This window comes from Jaculus jaculus, chromosome 13 (genome assembly GCF_020740685.1).
Source record: "Jaculus jaculus isolate mJacJac1 chromosome 13, mJacJac1.mat.Y.cur, whole genome shotgun sequence".
NCBI classification, from domain to species: domain Eukaryota; kingdom Metazoa; phylum Chordata; class Mammalia; order Rodentia; family Dipodidae; genus Jaculus; species Jaculus jaculus.
This window is the reverse complement of record NC_059114.1, coordinates 42,241,891-42,259,577: the sequence shown is the minus strand read 5'-3', so window position 1 is coordinate 42,259,577 and position 17,687 is coordinate 42,241,891. Positions and strand designations below refer to the sequence as shown.

Below are 17,687 nucleotides of genomic sequence, written 5' to 3'. Positions count from 1 at the left end.
GCATGTGTCACTTTGCATCTGGCTTTACATGGGTGCTGAGGAAGATCAAACTTGGGGTGGTAGGCTTTCAAGCGTGCATGATTAACTACAGGGCCATCTCCCTAGTCCCCAACTCTTGGGTTTGTCCTCTTATCATCCTACCATTCTAGCTACTCCCTGAAAAGGAGCATCTTATTGGGGATGGTGGCGTAGTGTATTAAGAGGTTGAGGCCAGATGCTAGAGAGTTTGGGTTTAGCCTGCATTACAAAAAGCAACTATAGCAACAAACAAGTGAAACGTGGGCATTCCCACTGTAATGAAGCCCGTGAGATTGGCAGAACTGCTTTGGCAGGGAGCAGAAAAGAGAATGAAGGGAGGTAGTCACCCCTCCTGCTATTTGTCCATCTTTATGCCTATGAGGGTCAGTCCATTCCATCCTGGTGACTATGCTTCTCAGGGTTAATGCCACCCAGACCTTCAACATTGCCATTTAGATTTACTCACTTATTCTACTATGGACAGGCAGACTTGAGGGTCAGTACACCTTTTGATTTTATAACTGCCATTGCTTAGCACAGTGATCACATTTTCTGATAAGGGACAGAGTGTGGATATTTCCAGTTTGGTGAGACCACTGCTCCTCCATTGTGGTAGTCCAAGGCAGCCTTCGCTATACACTGGGGGAATGAATGGGTACAAATATTTTCCAGTGAACCTTATTTGCCAAGTAGGTATTGGTGACTTTTGCCCAGAGATTGTTAACTCATTTAATACAAGGTTGAATTGTTTTTAACAAGTTCATTTTAAGTGGTAGTAGTTTTGGCAGGTGGTACAAAATGCCTTGCCATTTGCAGAGACATTGTTCAGAACTTAACCTACCAAATTCTCTGCTGCTGATGGGCTACCTCCAGGTGTCTGTACCCTTCTTCCAGCTTATTTGAGCCAGGTCTGTTGTCATTGCAAACAAATACCAGACTGGCTGACTCCGGAGCTCTGGATTCTCCTGGCTCTGCCTCCCATTGACCTAGGCTTGTTGGGATCACAAGTGCATATGCCACTTTGCATCCATCTTTACATAGGTGCTGGGGAAGATCAAAGAAGGTTGGCAGATTTTGTGAGCCACGGCCATACACTTTGGTGGCTCTAGATTCCTAGGGTTGAGCCCTTAATGTTGCCCAGTAGAATCCATGAGAGCACATCAAAGCTGCTGTCTGTTTCTATTGCATGCACTTTCTAGGCCCTCATTCAGATCTGACTCTCTGCTGTTATTTTATTGTAACTTGTCTTTATGTGTGAGAACAAGACTAGGGACCAGGAGATGAGATGGGCAAGGATGCCATTAGCATTGCTCTATTTACACATTGCCAAGCCTCTGATTTTGTATCCCTTCATCTCTGCCTTGGCTTCCCTTGATCTGCCATTCAGAAAGAGATTTATTCTTGAAGATTAGAGGGAAAGCTTTGGTGAGATAGCATGGGCCACTATTTTTAAAAAGGTTTCTAAATCTTTCAGCCTTCATTATCAAAAGTCCACATTCTCATGAAAGCAGCAAAGGGCAGAAAAGGGGAATTTCCCTCTTTCACTTCCAGTCACCTTCAGCCTGTTGCTGCTAGAACACCCACAGTAGAGAGGGAGGAGGCAGCTACTGGTAACCAAGATCCCTTTGGGATCAGAGCCATCATGAGGCTGTCAGGCCTCCCCTGGTGGGTTGCTTATAAATAGAATATTTCCTCTTTTAAACCTGAGGAGGATGGAGGCATTAATGGGCGTGGAGACCTGGCCTCCTGCTCACCGGCCCACGAGGCAGTCAGCTGAGAATGCCTTCTTCCCGTTTTCCATCCCCTTCTGCCAGGACTGGCCTGAGGCTGACACTCCTCCATGGGCTGCGTCACTTCCAGCTCCATCCTGTGTTATCTTAGCTCTTATTCTTCCTCTTTTCTCTTCTTTTCTTAGCCATGCAAGTTTCTGTGGCCTTCATCTTAGTCTTAGCTATAGTCACAGGCAATTGGGTGTCCTCCTAGGTAGTTTGGGTGCTGCCTTCTTGCACCTTGCTCTCACTAGACATGATGTGTGCAGCCCAGTTGCTGTAGCTACATTGAGATTGACTCATACTTAGTTGAGCAATGACTCTTCACCTTTTATGTTCCTCAGAATTTTTTATGGTATGGTCTCCCAGCTGTTTTGGGTGAGAGGATGGGTGATGAGGCTTCTTAGACTAGCCTGAAGCCTTTCTGCTTGTCCTGAGAAACATTTCAGGAATCTGTTCTCTCCAGTTTTAGACTGGCAGGGGCAGCCAGTATGTGACCTTGCCATGGCCTAATATCCCCCTTTTCCTCATGGCAGGGCCTCCATATTGGCAGCAGGCTGCAGCCTGACAGGTGGGAACCACCCTGGACCTTAGCCAGGCAGCATGGCATAGAGCCCTCACTGCTGCTTTAACTCCTGAAGTCCTGGACCAGGGCTAACTGAGACAGAGCCTAAAAGATTGTTCCCATTGCCACCAAGCATAGGCTTTTCATTATGATAGTGAAGAGTTTTCGAGCGCATAGCATCCTGGACAGGTGCTCAGTATTTGGCATACCTTGTTATTTGATCTTTAGCTTTTCATCAAGACCATGGAAGATAGGTAGTGTTACCCCATTTCCAGGTGTGAAATCTGAGGCTTCATTTGAGGTGCACTTTTGTTGTCACTCAAGCCATTTCTTCTCGCCCTGCTAAGAGGTTTTAGGCATGCACCTTACCTTGCTGTGTGCAAGGTTTAGCAGAGGCTATAGAAGACCCTCCCCTGCAGTTGGGGTAGTGTGTCATGGATAGGAAGATCAGTTTTGGAATATTACATGAATTGGAATCTCAGCCTCATCCCTGGAATATGTGACTTTGGCAAACCATGGGCCTCAGTTATTTACATGCAAGACAAACTAGCTGTGACTTATTTGAAAGAGTAAATAAAATTGGGATGGTCATTGTTTTCTCAGTGGTGCCTGGTAGTAGACTGTGTCATTAAGTGCTGCTCTTTGCTGTTACTAGTATCAGTAGTCTCATCATGATGCCTGACAAGATCCATGAACGTAAAAGGATGACACTGTACAGCTCTTTCAGATTCCTCTGGGTATCTTCACAGCCTTTGTTTCATTTCGTTATTGTAGCTCACTGCATGTGACAGGTGAGACGGCTAGATCAGAGAGGAGAAGTATGTCCATCTCACAGAGTAGGCAGTAACGCTCGAGATCCCGGTCTAAAGTGTTGGTTCTGAATGTCATGTCCTTCCCTGTTCTAGCTGCCTCAGGATTTATTGTGACCAAAAAATAGCTCAATAGCTGCTAGGGCATGTGGAGGTGAGAGGCATGTAGAGCAAGGCAGGAAAAGGGCCTGGGTGGACAGAGAAAGTTGGCTCTGTGTTTAAAACACTTTCACCCTCAGGGAACTGGCCATCAAGTCTCTTGGTTGGGAAATCAGTGCAAAGCCCCAGGGGCCTCATGGCAGAAAGGAATCAAGGCCACTGGACTAATTCATTCTCAGTAGGCCAGATCCCCCGTAGGAGGACAATGAGCCTGATGAAGCTGGGCCATTGCATGAAGCCTTTCTCTTGCTGTCTGCCATCATGGTTTGGTGTTTCAAGGTGTTGAGGCCCCAGAGAAGCACTCCTTCCCCCAGCAGATGTGCACCCCTCAGATCCTGCTGTGCCAGGGCTTTGCAGCACCACCATGGCTGCCTGAGTCTTGCTAGGAACTGGGACATTCAGATAGCTCTCCCAGGGCTGCCTTCATTCAGGCAGAAAGCTAGGAAGATTATTCAGGAAATGCAAGGCTCTCTTTTCTTCCTGTTTATGTTTCTTTCTTTTTAAAATTATTTAAATATTTGTATTTGTTTACTTGAGAGAGGGAAAGGAGGAGCGAGAAAAGGAGAGAGAGCAAGAGAGAGAGGGAAAGCATGAGCCAGAGCCTCTTTCTGTTGCAAACAAACTTCAGATGCTTGCACCACTCTGTGCATCTGGCTTTAGGAGTGTACTGGGCAATTGAACCCCAGGCCACTAGGCTTTGCAAACAAGTGCCTTTAACCACTGATCTGTCTCCCCAGCCCCACTTCTTTACTGTAGGTCTCTTTCAACTCATTTTTCCCCCCGTCTGTCCCCTGAGACTATGTGAAGGAGAAGTGGTGGCTGTGCACTTGGCAAGCTAGGAAGGAAAATTCTAGTTAGCAGATCTCTTGCCAGAGGTCAGGTCATGTATATGGCTCCTGTCAGTGCTGTCTCGTGCTTTACACTGCACTGACAGGAGCCAGCTATGCACTCTTTAAGGTTCCATGATGTGTGGGAACCTTTTACCTGTTGCTTCTGGCTTTTGTTTTGTTTTGTTTTGAGGGTAAGGTCTTGTTCTAGCTCAGGTTGATTTGACCTGGAATTCACTACGTTGTCTGAGGGTGGCCTCAAACTCTCAGCAGTCCTCCTACCTCTGCCTCCAGAGTGCTGGTATTAAAGGCATGCACTACCACACCCAGTGGCTTTCTGGCCTTTTAACTGGAAAAATTAGGAATTATGTCTGTTTGTTCTTTCAGGAAATGTTTATTGAAATCATGAATTAGGCAGATTGAATCTGTGCCCTCATGGAATTATATTATTTTTAAACCTTTTAATTACATTTCTTTTAATTACATAAAGCCATAAAATTGTTAATATTAATGGAATAATGTGGTATTTTGGTACTGTTTACAATCAATAATGTGGAGGTTATACTGTGAATTAGAAGGACAACAGACAGTGCCCATGTAGACTGGGTACACTCTCAGATGGAGACAAATCCTACAAAGAAGCTTGAACATGAGCTAGAAGATTGGGGAAAAGTAGATGGGTCAGGTGGCTGGATCAGAGAAGGCCCCTCTGAGGAGATGACAATTTGAGGAGAAACCTGGACAAAGATAGGAAAGGAGGCATGTCAGAGCTGACACATGAGTTTTCCTAACAAATGGCTCTAGAGGATAAACTATGTTCTGGAGATATTAAGAAAATCCATTATGACCAGATGGAAGGAGGTGCAGAGGACAGTGGCCAGGTAGGCTAGGACTAGTTCTTACATGGTCAGGAGATATGATTGCATATGAGCACGCATGCCTGTGTATGTGTGTGTGTGGAGTATGTGTGATATGTGGTGTATGCACAGTGGGTTGTGCCCTTAGCATTGTGAAAAGCCACTGGAAACTTAAAATGAGATGAATGATAGGAGTCCGTTGTTGTTTTAAAAGATACTCCTGGTTGCTGGTGAAGAGTAAACACTAGTGGGAACAGGAAAAAAGTAGAATTAGCTGAGAGACTATTGGAGTAGTCAAGGAAGAGGACAGGAGTCTTGGGTTCCAGTACTGGCCATGACATGGTGAGAAGAAGTTGGGTTCTAGCTATTTTTCTAAAGTTGCTACTAATAGGACTTGGGCTGATGGATGGGATATTGGGTACAAGTTGATTGTGGGTTATGAGAGCAAGCAAGGAAGCAGTGATTACTTGACTGGAACAGGGTATCTTGAGTGCATGTCTGTGTATGTTGTGAGTGCCCACACACATGGGCATATGTCATGTTTGTTAAGGGCAGAGGAGAACTTCGAGTATCCTTCTTTGTTACTCATCTGTATACTTCCTTGAGACAGTCTCTCCCTCAGTCTGTATCTGTTATTTTTGGATTTAGTGAGTCTCAGATTATCCAGTCTGAGGTCTTTCTCTCTCTGTCCCCCATGGATGGAGTTATAGGCATGCATGGCCATGACTTTCTCTCATAGACTGGGGTTGCAGACATGCATGGCCGTGCCAAGCCTTTTATTTTGGTTTTGGGAAATCAAACTCAGGTGGTCTTACATTCAAGTAGCAAGCACTCTTAACCACTGAACCATTTCCGTGGAACACAATATTTTGATTTAGAATATGGTACCTCCCATTTAGCCAGGTTGAATATATTGTCTTGCCTGCGACACACAAAGACATGAATTCTCAGATTATTTTTTGTGTATTACTACCTTCATGATTTAATTTTATATATGCATATGTCACATCACCTTTATTACTAATGACTATTTTTCTTAAAATCAATTCCTTTTGTATATTTATTTAAAAAGGATATATATAATTGAGTATTGCCAAGTCAGTAGATTTCTAATGCTTATTAGGCTAGGCACCTAACTAGTAGAAATGTTTGTAAGCCACTGGGAAACATTTCTTATACCACAATGGTGCAACCCAGCCTTGCATATTGAGACACACAGCCTTGGTGGATCATTCATATTCCAAAGTCAAGGTAGTATAGATGCTAGCAGTTAACTAAATCAGCAGTCATTTTTGTTTGTGCTACCAATGGCAGTTTGAGTTGCTGGGTCTTCACAGTGGTGCTTTGCAAGTGGGGCTCTCCCACCTACTAAGACATGATGTTTGGGAGAAAGCCCAGGATTTGTTACTAGTGCTCCCTGCTTCTTTGATCCCATGGAATTGAGAATGTTAATAGGAAAGGCTGTATCTCAAAAGCCTGACACCCAACCCCCAGACCCTTTCTGACTGTTGAGTAATAACCAATAGAAAACAGAGTAGAAGAGAATGAACTACAGAGACTGGCTTAAGATGCTAGTCTCCCCTCCCCCACCTTGAGGACCTTACCTTAACCAGCTGAATTCAGGTTTCCTGTCTGCAGCATAAAGATGGAGGAGATGACTGTGATAAGATATTGCTTTTAAGTACATAGCCCAGAGCAGTGTAGTCTGTCTATGTAAGTGTTAGCTCCTCTTATCTTTGTTGTTACCACTTAACATTATGAGACTGGCTTTTCTCATCATTACAATTTAGCAGAGATGTTGGGAAAATCAAATAAGCTATAGTTTATTAATTTATATTATAAAGTGTAATGCATTATCCCTCATTATACTCATTAGTGTGAAAACACAGCAAGAAGTTATTAGTAAGATGAGTAGCAATATTTACCCTATGGGATTATCACAAGAATCACATGAACTTGGGTACAAAAACTGTTTCATCATCTGGGACATTTGAATCAAGTAGTAGGCTGCAGTTGTGTCACGTAAGTCACTTCATTAGATTCTCACTACACCTTGGTGAGTTGTCCCTGCGGAGCAGGAGAGGAAGATGGTTCTTAAACACTTGGCATACAGTGTTTATCCACTCAGAGGTAGCAGAGATGTGATTCAACCCAGGTCTGTCTGTCTTTAAAGGGCGTCATTTTCTGTGTTGCAAATCACTTCTGTCTGTGTAACATTGCATATGAAAATTCGTTTACATTTTCAGAATACATACTGGCTGGGGCAACAGAGAACAGTCAAGTTTAGGGCATGGTGAGCAGTGGAGCAGGAGTGTGTCCTGCAATATTGCTGAGTGGAGGGAAATTCTTCAAAGCTGAGAGAATTCACATGAATGGTTGAGAACCGATTTGCCACCTTTCCCTGGGCCCCACCCTAAAATTCCGATAGCCGCTATCCTGAGGAGAGGAGGAGAGGAGAGATTACTGAGGGCCCTGAACGCTGGCCCATCACATGATTGGGAGAAAGAACTTGAGTACTACTGGCCGTTCCTCTGAATACGTGAGAGGTTTAGAAATTCATCCTCCAGGTGGCTTTTATTCAGTTCCATGTAGGAGTTTTCCTTCATGGCTTTTAATGGTACTGAATTGATTAAGTTTGTAATGAGCAAGACAGGTCAGATTTGAGAAAGCACATCCCACTGGGAAACTAAGTAAATTCTGTGGTGAGAATGTGCACCCGCAGCTGCCCAAAGAACAATGGCCAGTTCTCATCAGCTTCATATCCTTGGCTTTCTACCCCACTTGCTCATGGATAGCCACTTCTGAACCTCTTTCTACAAAAACCTAGAACATCCAGGAAATTTCTTTTTGACACAAGAAACAGGAATTTTCTTTCTGCTGAATGTTATTGTTTAAAAAATCAGTAAGTTTTTTTGGTGGAAAAAAAAATCAAGTTGGAAGTGTTGGAAGTGTTTGGGGATGGAGGGCAATGAAATACCAGCTTTAGGAAGGTAGCAATACTTTCTAATACATATTGAGACTAACTTAATAGATCAGCACCTGTCATTTAGAAAAGAATTTGTCTCCTACAGGTTTAGTTGGATCCCTTGGATGCATATGGGGTGACATTGGTGTGTGTCCTCAGAGTACTGTTTTCACAAGATCATACCTGCCAGTCAACCTATGAACTATTCAAAATTGGTGATTTGGCCACTTACCTAATTGGTTTTCTGAATACAGTGGTTGGAATGGAGCAATAGCAGGCTAGTGAAAGAGTGTCTTAGGCTTGAAGAGTCAGGTCAATAGGAAGCTCTAGGGGAGAATATTCTTACTTTCTAGGGGCCTGATTGACTTCATATGGCAAAAAAAGAGCCCCTGTCAGTCACACACTGCTTAGTGTTGACAGTGCCTTGCCACAGGCTGCCGCTGAACAAATCCAGGGAATTGAAACCTGCCTGTCTCCTTTGTTTCACGTTTTGCCCTATACAGATTTCACTTTCCTTATTCCTTAGGGTCATCTTTTAGGTATAGTAGCAATACCTCTTTGTATTGATACAGGATGGAAGGAAGTGGTTAGATAGGGCCAGTTGTTTATTTAACTTTTATATCTTCACAAAGAAATGAAAAAAGCCAAACGCCAGGAGCTTAAGTAACTCATCCACTCTCTTAGGATTTGCTTATATTGGTTGGCATTCAAAAGGTCAAGTTTATTATACCACCCTGCCCCTTCGCAGATCTCTTTGCCATTTAGTCACTAATTTACTTATCCATGAGTCCAAAGTGAAGTTATACACATACCACCACCTACTTACTTGTTGTTTTCTAAAGCAAGAAGGACCAGGAGAAGGTGTCACAGGAGAAGGTTTCATTGTAGAGTGATGTGATTGTATTTAACCATGTCTTTTTCTGTAGATCATCAGCCTCCCCCATTTAGACAAGAAAAGGAATTGACTACTTTACCATGTATTCTTGTCAGTCCTTTGCAGTAAAGACTCTGGGTTCACTGCCACCGCCTCCTGCTGGAGTTTGCAGTGGCGCACTGCCATGAACTCAGACGGCTGGATTTGCCCTGTGATCTCCCAAGTTCACTTCTCCTGAATCCTCATGTTCTCGACAGTGCTTTGACACAAGGCATCTGTGTGACCCTGGCCCTTTCCTTCCTCTCAAAAAGCCGGACAGAAACAAGGCTTCAAAGTTGAAGATGTGGGGCTGGAGAGATGGCTCGGCAGTTAAAGCGCTTGTCTGCAAAGTCTTAATGACCCAGTACCCATTTAATGCCAGATGCACAAGGTGGCACTTGTGTCTGGAGTTTGTTTTGCAGTGGCTGGAGGCTCTGATGCACGTTTTCTCTTTCTGCCCAGTGTGGTGGTAGTGTACACCTTTAGTCCCAGCACTCAGGAGGCTGAGGTAAGAGGATCACTGTGAGTTCTAGGCCAGCCTGAGACTACATAGGGAATTCCAGGTCAGCCTAGGCTAGAGTGAAACCCTACCTCATAAAATAAACAACAGTAACAACGAAAGGTTAAGTGGAAGTGAAGACAACAGAGCCTTTCTCACGTGGGAGGTTAGTCTGGGTCTTTGCTGACTGCTCACTCGGTATAAGGCAAGTGTGGACTGCCTTGTGTCAACCTGAGCAGAGAGGATGGAGGCTGAGGGACGAAGAAAAGCTGAGTTAAGTTTTAACTACACGGCAGGGGACGCCAGGCCTGGGAGCCACAGACAGATCCTGCAGCAGCAACTCATTGCAAGTCAAATTAAGGGAATAATACAAACCTAGTAGATATTTAATGAGAGATTATTTCTGGAGATTATAAGGATACAGAAATTGCAAATAAATCCCTGACCTTTTCTGAGCCTGGGCTCAGTGAAAGAGCGGAATCACCTGCTTGAAGGGATTAAGGACAGCCGCTTCCATCTGGCGGGTCACTTTCTCTGCCATTTGAAAACTCTGCTCTGTGGTGACAGTATTCTAAACCTTTTAGTGGGAATTTGATTTTCAGACTAGTAGATCTCAATTAACTTAAATTGTGAACCCACTGGGCCAAGATCAGAATTAATAACTTGCTTTTGTGTGCACCATCCTCCTTATCACAGTAGTGGCACTCAATCCACGTTAAATACAGCAGTTGTCAGTTATTAGTAACCTAATCATGATGTCAGCAGGATGTTCAAGTTGATGAGGATAGAAGTCAGACTATATGTGCATGTGAGTGTGTATGTGTATATGTGCTTGTAAGATAAGAGACAAAGAGGCAAAGAGACAGAGCGGTGCCGGAGCAGTGGTGATGTGACAATTTTGAGATTTAGACCATGATTGCTAAACTGTATTTCATGAGTTCCTTACTGGGAGTCTGTTAATAGACATGTGTTGCGGTCAGGTTCGCATTGCTGGTATAAATCACCCAGCCAAGAGAAGCTTGTGGGAAAAAGAGCTTTATTTTGGATTACAGGATCAAGGGGAAGCTCCATGATGGCAGGGGGAAATGATGGCATGAGCAGAGGGTAGATATCACCTCCTGGCCAACATAAGGTGGACAATAGCAACAGGAGAGTGTGCCCGAACATAGGCAAGGAGAAACTGGCTATAACACCCATAAGTCTGCCTCCAGCAATACACTCTCCTGAAGGTGTTAATTCCTAAATCTACAACAGCCGGGAACCTAGCATTTAGAACATCTAAGTTTATGGGGGGCACCTGACTCAAACCACCACAATGTGGGTTCATTTCCTAACAGTATTTGCTGCTTTCATCATTGTAAATAGGTACCAGCAGTATACAATTGTAATGCAGCAGGATCTGGTAGAGCTTTCTTGATCTCTTAATGATTGGCTCTGTAGTCTGTAAATGCTATGTACATTTGAACTTAGACAACTAAAATACACTGACAAATATAGTCCTATGTGTGTTAAGTGTAAGGCCTTCATGTGTATCATCAGTGGAAAGGGAGTTTACTTTTAACAAATAGGATAAGCTCTAGTAGCATAAGTAAAACCAGCTCAAAGGCTGACTGCAAGGGTTTTGCTTTGCCTTTTTCCTAAGCGTAATTGTAGTCATTGTAGGTTGGTAGGAATTTTCCTTCCTGGAGTTGGAAAGGTCCATTGCACTCTTCAACATACAGCTTTCCTAGGAAAGCATCTCACTTCCTACATTGCCACCAAATAGTGCTCAAGGACTGATGTGCTCCTACAGGATTATAGCTACCTTACCCTACCCATTGGAACCCACTTGGTTGGCTGATTCATTCCAATTTTCCAAAACTTCTCTTGGTGTCTGTAGAGTGACATGTCTTGGCCAAAGATGAAGTGCACCAGTGCTTAGAATGAGACCTTGTTCATGAGAATATTTTTATGACATTCAAATTTGGAATTCATCTCAGCAGCTCCAGAGCTCACCAGTACACAATAAAAGTTCTTTTTTCCTCACTCTTGACTACCAGGCCTTAGAAAAGATTCTCTAAAGCACCTGACAGAAGAAGAGCTGAAGGCTTCAGCAGACTACAGAATCACAGTTAAAACCATTTAGAAGCCTCTATAAACACATAAAAAATAATTTCCTACCTGACACATACTTCCCTATCAGCTCTATTCTGATTACTGTGAAAGGAATGAAAATCCTCCCCTGCTCATGAAAAGATGCCCAGTATCATTAGTCATCAAGGAGATGTGAAGTAAAACCACAATGAGATGCCTCTGACACCTACTAAGCCAGCTGTAATAAAAAAGACATAACTAATGTTGTCGAAGATGGGAAGAAATTGAAACCCTCATATATTGTTAGTGGGAATTTTAAAATGGTACAGCTACTGAGGAAAACAATTTTGTAGGTTCGCAGAAGTTAAGCATAGAATTAGCCTATGACTCAGCAGTTGTACTCATAGGCATATACAAATGAAAATGTATGTCTGTACAAAGACTTGTACATAAGAGTTTGGTAGGTGGCTCAGGCAGTAAAAATGCTTGCCTTACAAGCATGAGGACTTGAGTTTATCACCTGGACCCACATAAAAATGCAGGGTGTGGTGATGTACCCTTGTAAGCACAGCCCTGGAGAGGCAGAGACAAAGGGGTCCCTAGGGCTCCCTTGCCAGCTATTCTACTTGGTGAGCTCCAGGCCCTTGAGAGACCCTATCTTTTTTAAAAGTGGATGGTGGTCCTGAGGAACAACACTCAAGCTTGTCCTCTGGTTTCCCCAGGCATGTGTGCATCTGCACACACACAAAAATCTTCTGTACAGATATTTATAATTACCATTCATGATAGCCAGAAAATGAAAACAGCCAAGAGGTCTATCAACTGATGAGTAGATGAACAAAATGTGGTGTGTACACACAGTGAAATATTACTGCCTTAAAAAGCAATGCTACATAATGATCTTGAAAACATAATTAGTGAAACAGGTAGCTATGAGAGGCCGCACATTTTTTTATTGTTTTGTAAAGTGTATATAATTGGCAAGTCCATAAAGAAACTAGATTCGTGATTCCCAGCCATGGAAGAAGGAAGCACAGAGAATAATGGTAATGCATATATTTCTTTCTGGGAGGGGGACAAAATATTCTGGAATTAGTGATGATAAATACAGGGCTTTGTAAATATATGAGGAACAATGGAATTTAAAAATTTTTGGTGTATGAATTACGTATTAACAAAACTACTAATTTAAAACAAAAATACCTCTCCTGGGTTTTAGCAGATTTTGCATTAGAAGTTGGTACTGCATTGGAAGTGTTTCTGCTGCCTGAGTTAGTTGAGTTTTATTTGGAAGAATTATCTCAGTCTGTCTTGCAGGTTAGTTAGGGTGCTTGAGGTATCACTGTTCTGAGTATGTATTTGGCTCATCTTGGAAGAGTCACCAATTGGGCTTCGTAGACTCCATACTACTTGAGGGAAGAAGAAAGCTGGTTTGTTTGTAAAGCTGGGAAGCCACCGTCTGCTTCTCTTGTGGTACCCTTCTGACAGTCTTGGAGGCTGGGTGTTTAGTCAGAGCCACAGAACAATGAAGTGAGGGAGTGCTTTCACTTTGCGAAGGGAAATTTGGGGGGAAAGTTAGCATTTCTTTTAGTTTGATTTTGGATAGGTTTGTTTTGTTTTAAGACAAAGTGTCTCTCTGTAGCTCAGGCTGCTCCTGAACTCAAGTTCCTCTTGCCCTCGTTTCCCTAGTGCTAGGATTGCAGGCATAGATCACCATGCTTGGCTAGTCTTCATGATTTGTTTAACTGTTTTAAAATCTGCCATGAAGACCAGTATTTGGAGAAGACTTCATTTGTATCACAGCCACAGTGAGTTCAGGTTCTGTTTGGTTCTTGTGTATGACAAGTTTATTTCTTACCGTGGATGACAGAAAATAATTTGTAACCTCCCTGTTCCTCACTATTTCCTTCTTTCATTCTGAACATGAAGCTGTAGACTTTCTTGTCTTAAGGTCCAAGGAGGTCAAAGATGAACTCTTCTTAAAGGTGGCCATGCACCCCCTTATCAGTGGGTACCTAAAGTGTGCACAAGCATTTTGATGGACATACAGCCTCCTCACTGTAAGTTAGAAGCAATTTTCTGTGGAAAACACACCCTCGTGGGTTGTTTCTTTCCTGAGTGGCATTAAAAGGGTTTGAAGCAGACAGAGAACCCTGCTGCCCCCTGCTGATTTGCCACATGGAGGAGTGGCTCTTCCACATGAGTGGATCTATCTATCAGATAGCATTTTCATTCTTGACTATTTGGTTCCTTTGGTTCATTTTTATTTAATATTTTTTGCTTATTTCCTAATCATATGACCAGAATTATACTTCAAGTCAGGATCATATTTAAGGCAGTTTGTAGTATGGGCTCTGGAGCAAGTCTCCATGTTAAATTGGCAGCTTTGTTCAAAGTATTTAGCTTTCCCAAGCCTCAGTTTGTTCAGCCTGAAACATGGGACTAGTAAGAGCATCATTCTCAAGGACTTGTGAGGATGAAAAGAAAGAATCTAGGTAAAGTACTTGTAATATATACTTAATATTTGCTTTTTTAGCTTTAGATCCCAAGCAGTTAGTCTGACAGCTCCAACTCAACAGTGCCTGTCACTCTGTGCCCCAGTGTCTTTAGTTACAAACTAAGGATAATTCTGAGGTACTTCTCAGAACTAACAGGATGACGTGTGCAAACCATCTTGGTACTCCTCTTACATATGATATGACCTCAGTCAGTACCAGCCATTCTCACATTGACATCTGCTTGCCAGCCTTCCTTCCTTCCTTCCTTCCTTCCTTCCTTCCTTCCTTCCTTCCTTCCTTCCTTCCTTCCTTCCTTCCTTCCTTCCTTCCTCCCTTCCTCCCTTCCTCCCTTCCTCCCTTCCTCCCTTCCTCCCTTCCTCCCTTCCTCCCTTCCTCCCTCTCTCCCTCCCTCCCCTAGTATTTATTTGAGAGAGTGAGAGAGAGAAAGTGGGAGAGGGGAGAAAATGAATGAATGAATGAGAATGGATGCACCAGGGCCTCTAGCCACTGCAGACGAACTCCAGATGCATGTGCCACTTTGTGCATCTGGCTTACATAGGTCCTAGGGAATCAAACCTGAGTTCCTAGGCTTCACAGACAAGCACCTTAGTGCCTTAACTGCTAAGCCAGCTCTCCAGTCCAGATACCTGCTATTTTTAATCTTTCTTTTATTTTTACTTTGTTTCTTCCTAAGGGAAAAGGTAAAGGACAGGTGACAAAGCATGTGATTGATTGACTCCCTGCGAGTTGGCCCAACCTCACTGCGAGGTTGATTTTCACAGCCATGGCTTGACTACCCTTCTCTGGCTCTTTCAGCTGCACAGTTGGACAGCATCGGCTTCAGTATAATCCGGAAATGCATCCACGCAGTGGAGACCAGAGGTAAAGTACTTGACCAGGTGCCGTGTTCTCCTGCAAAGCCGCACATCTGCTGAACTGTCAGCCCTACTACCTGCTGTTTCTGATTTTGTGACTCATTAACTCCCCTGGTGCCATTAGCAGTCCGAGGCACATTGGTCTGAAGTAGGGGTTCTAAATTCATTTTGTCACGTATTTGTTTAGGTATTTAGAACAGTATTTGGCATGTATATACATAGAGTACTCTGACTTCTAGAAACCAGTTACTGAAATAAATTCAGTTATTAAAATATTTGAAAATATTTTAATGACTGGGAATATGCTTCAGTGAGTAAAGAATTTGCTATGATGTGAGAGGACTTGAGTTCACATCTCCAGCACCCGCGTACAATTGGGCACTGTGGTGCATGTCTATACTTCCAACCCTCTTACAGTGAGATGGGCAGTAGAGACAGATGAATATCCAGAAGTTGGTGGGCTAACTATTCTAATGGCCACAGCACTGAAAACAGAGAGACCCTGCCTCAAACAAAGAGGAAGGCGGTGACTGACACTTGAGGTTGTTCTTTGACCTCTCCACGTGTGCTGTGGCATGCATGCACCTACACTACACACACAGAAAATACTTGAAAATACGATTGTGATCTAGTAGCATGTAGCTGTGTTAACAAAGTTCTAGTGAGTTTGATAACTGGCATAATCTTGAAGTAGCAATATTTCAAGATGTCTGTAATCATTGGCAGGTGTTGTTTGGATCACATTGCAGGTACTGCTAATGCCATTATGATTTGTAATCTCCATGCATAATGGAGGGCAATGTGTAATGTCAGTAATATTTAGTCAAAATTGTGACTCTTTTCTAGTTTATAGACTCCAGTTTTCTTCAGTTAGAGTCCATGGACCCCAGGTTAAGGACCCATGTTTTGGGGAGCTAGTCCTTGACAATCATCCAGGGAGAGAGAAAGGGTCAGATCTCTGCTGCACATTGACATTTCCTGGGTCCATTGGAACACAACATTGAGGTTGAGGAGGCTTTTTCACTCCAGAGTCCCTGTCCTCTTCCTCAGAGACTGCTACAGAGCAGAGTCCTCAGTTCTGGAAGTGCAAGCATTAAGTACACTGGCCTATTGTGCTCTGAGAAAAGCTGTTAACCATCTTTCCACTAGGTTTGATCTAAACTATTGGCAGAGATGTGAATTTTACTTATTCTACAGTCTTTATATATACCAGCTTTTTATTTGTTTGAAAGAAATTCTGTCTTATAAGGCAGAGTCGTAACCTTACCAGTTGACAAATATAAATTTCTTCATAAATGCTATGAAGTATTGAATACAAGGGGAGGGAAAGCAGACACATCCCCACCCCCTCCATCCCCTGCTCACGTAACATCCTGAGCCTTTATGCCTGTGTGGCTTATCAAACAGTTTTCTTTCATGAGCAGTTATTTCAGAGTTTGGAAATATTTTTAAATGTTTGCTTATTTCTCCTTCTCTCTCTTTAACAAAAAGTTAAGACAGGATACAAAGGTACATAAAGTAGACCCAGAGAACATTCAAGTAGGGCTAGATGGAAATTGATTTTGGGAAATGAAGAGATGGGCTACACTGAGCTGAAAGGATGCTTATACAGTACAAAAATGCTTAAGGTACAAAATCAGAAAATGGGAAAATATCTCAAACTTGGTTAAATCACAGTGATTCACTCATGCATGAAAAACTGTGAATCACTAAAAGTATAATAGAAATAGAGTTTTTAACATCCAGTATTTTCGTGTGTGTGTAGGGGGGACATACAGGCTTCAAAATAGCTGTTTAAAAAAATCCACTCTGTGGCAGCAAGAGGACAGCGTCTTGCACAGGTGACATTGCGTTGCCCTGTTCCTTGCTGATTTTGACTGCCTTTCTTTGATTTATCTATTTGCCTTTGTTATAGCTTCTAAATTTTTTAGAGTCTATACTACTAAGGTAATTTTAAGCAGATTAAAATACTCATTTTAAAAGAAAAGAATAAACATAGTTTGGTGGCATTCATCTGTAATCCCAGTATTCAGGAGGCTGAGGCAAGGACATTGGGAGTTAGAGACCAGTCTGGGCCTCTATATAGTGAAACTGTTTTTTTTTTTTTTTTTTTTTTAATAAGAAGGAAGAACAGGATAAGGAAGGAAAATAAGGAGTTTAGACGAGTTAACAAAGGCAGTGGCAGCCAGGCATGGTGGCGCACGCCTTTAATCCCAGCACTCAGGAGGCAGAGGTAGGAGGATTGCCGTGAGTTCGAGGCCACCCTGAGACTCCATAGTGAATTCCAGTCAGCCTGGGCTAGAGTGAGACCCTACCTCAACAAAACAAAAAAAGGCAGTGGCATAAAGATTGAGCCAAATGTAAATAAAAAATATCCCCACTCCATTTGCATCCAAGTTCGTAGACTTGCTTAAGGCGGGCTGCTTGTTTGTCTCTCCATTCTCTGCATCCCAGATCTTGAGGGAAGCCTAATCATTAAAAACTGTTTTGTGACCCCTGCAAGCCAATAGCTCCAATGGAAAACAAGAAAATGCATGCAGTAGATAGAAGAGGGTAAGAGGTTGGTTTGATTTCCCAGTATTTGTTCAATGTTCCTCTTCTAAAATGAGGAGGAAAATGATGTTTTAACTCCCAAGAAAGTTTTCAGTTAGCAGAGAGAAGAAAAAAGAACAGCATGAGAGAAATAGTTGAAGAAAGTGGCTGTTGTACTGCTACCGTGCATTTGTGTGCACTTCTGTCTGCCACCACCAGAGATGAGCAGACCCCCTGTGCTGTGGGATTCATCAGCCATTCTCCAGGGGGAGCCAGAATGGTATTCTAGGAGAGCACCGGTTGAAAGATGTAGAGTCACTTCAGAACC

At 42.9% G+C, this 17,687-nt stretch overlaps 1 protein-coding gene across 2 annotated transcripts in view; it reads left to right on the top strand.

The window, feature by feature from the left end:
• Nucleotides 1–17,687, top strand: part of Arhgap26 (Rho GTPase activating protein 26) — a 481,437-nt gene that overhangs the window by 264,085 nt on the left and 199,665 nt on the right. For both annotated transcript variants that reach the window (XM_045132425.1, XM_004664708.2), the window contains exon 13: nucleotides 14,769–14,834. In XM_045132425.1, coding sequence (XP_044988360.1) covers nucleotides 14,769–14,834 — 66 coding nt within the window. The remainder of the gene's footprint in view (nucleotides 1–14,768; nucleotides 14,835–17,687) is intronic.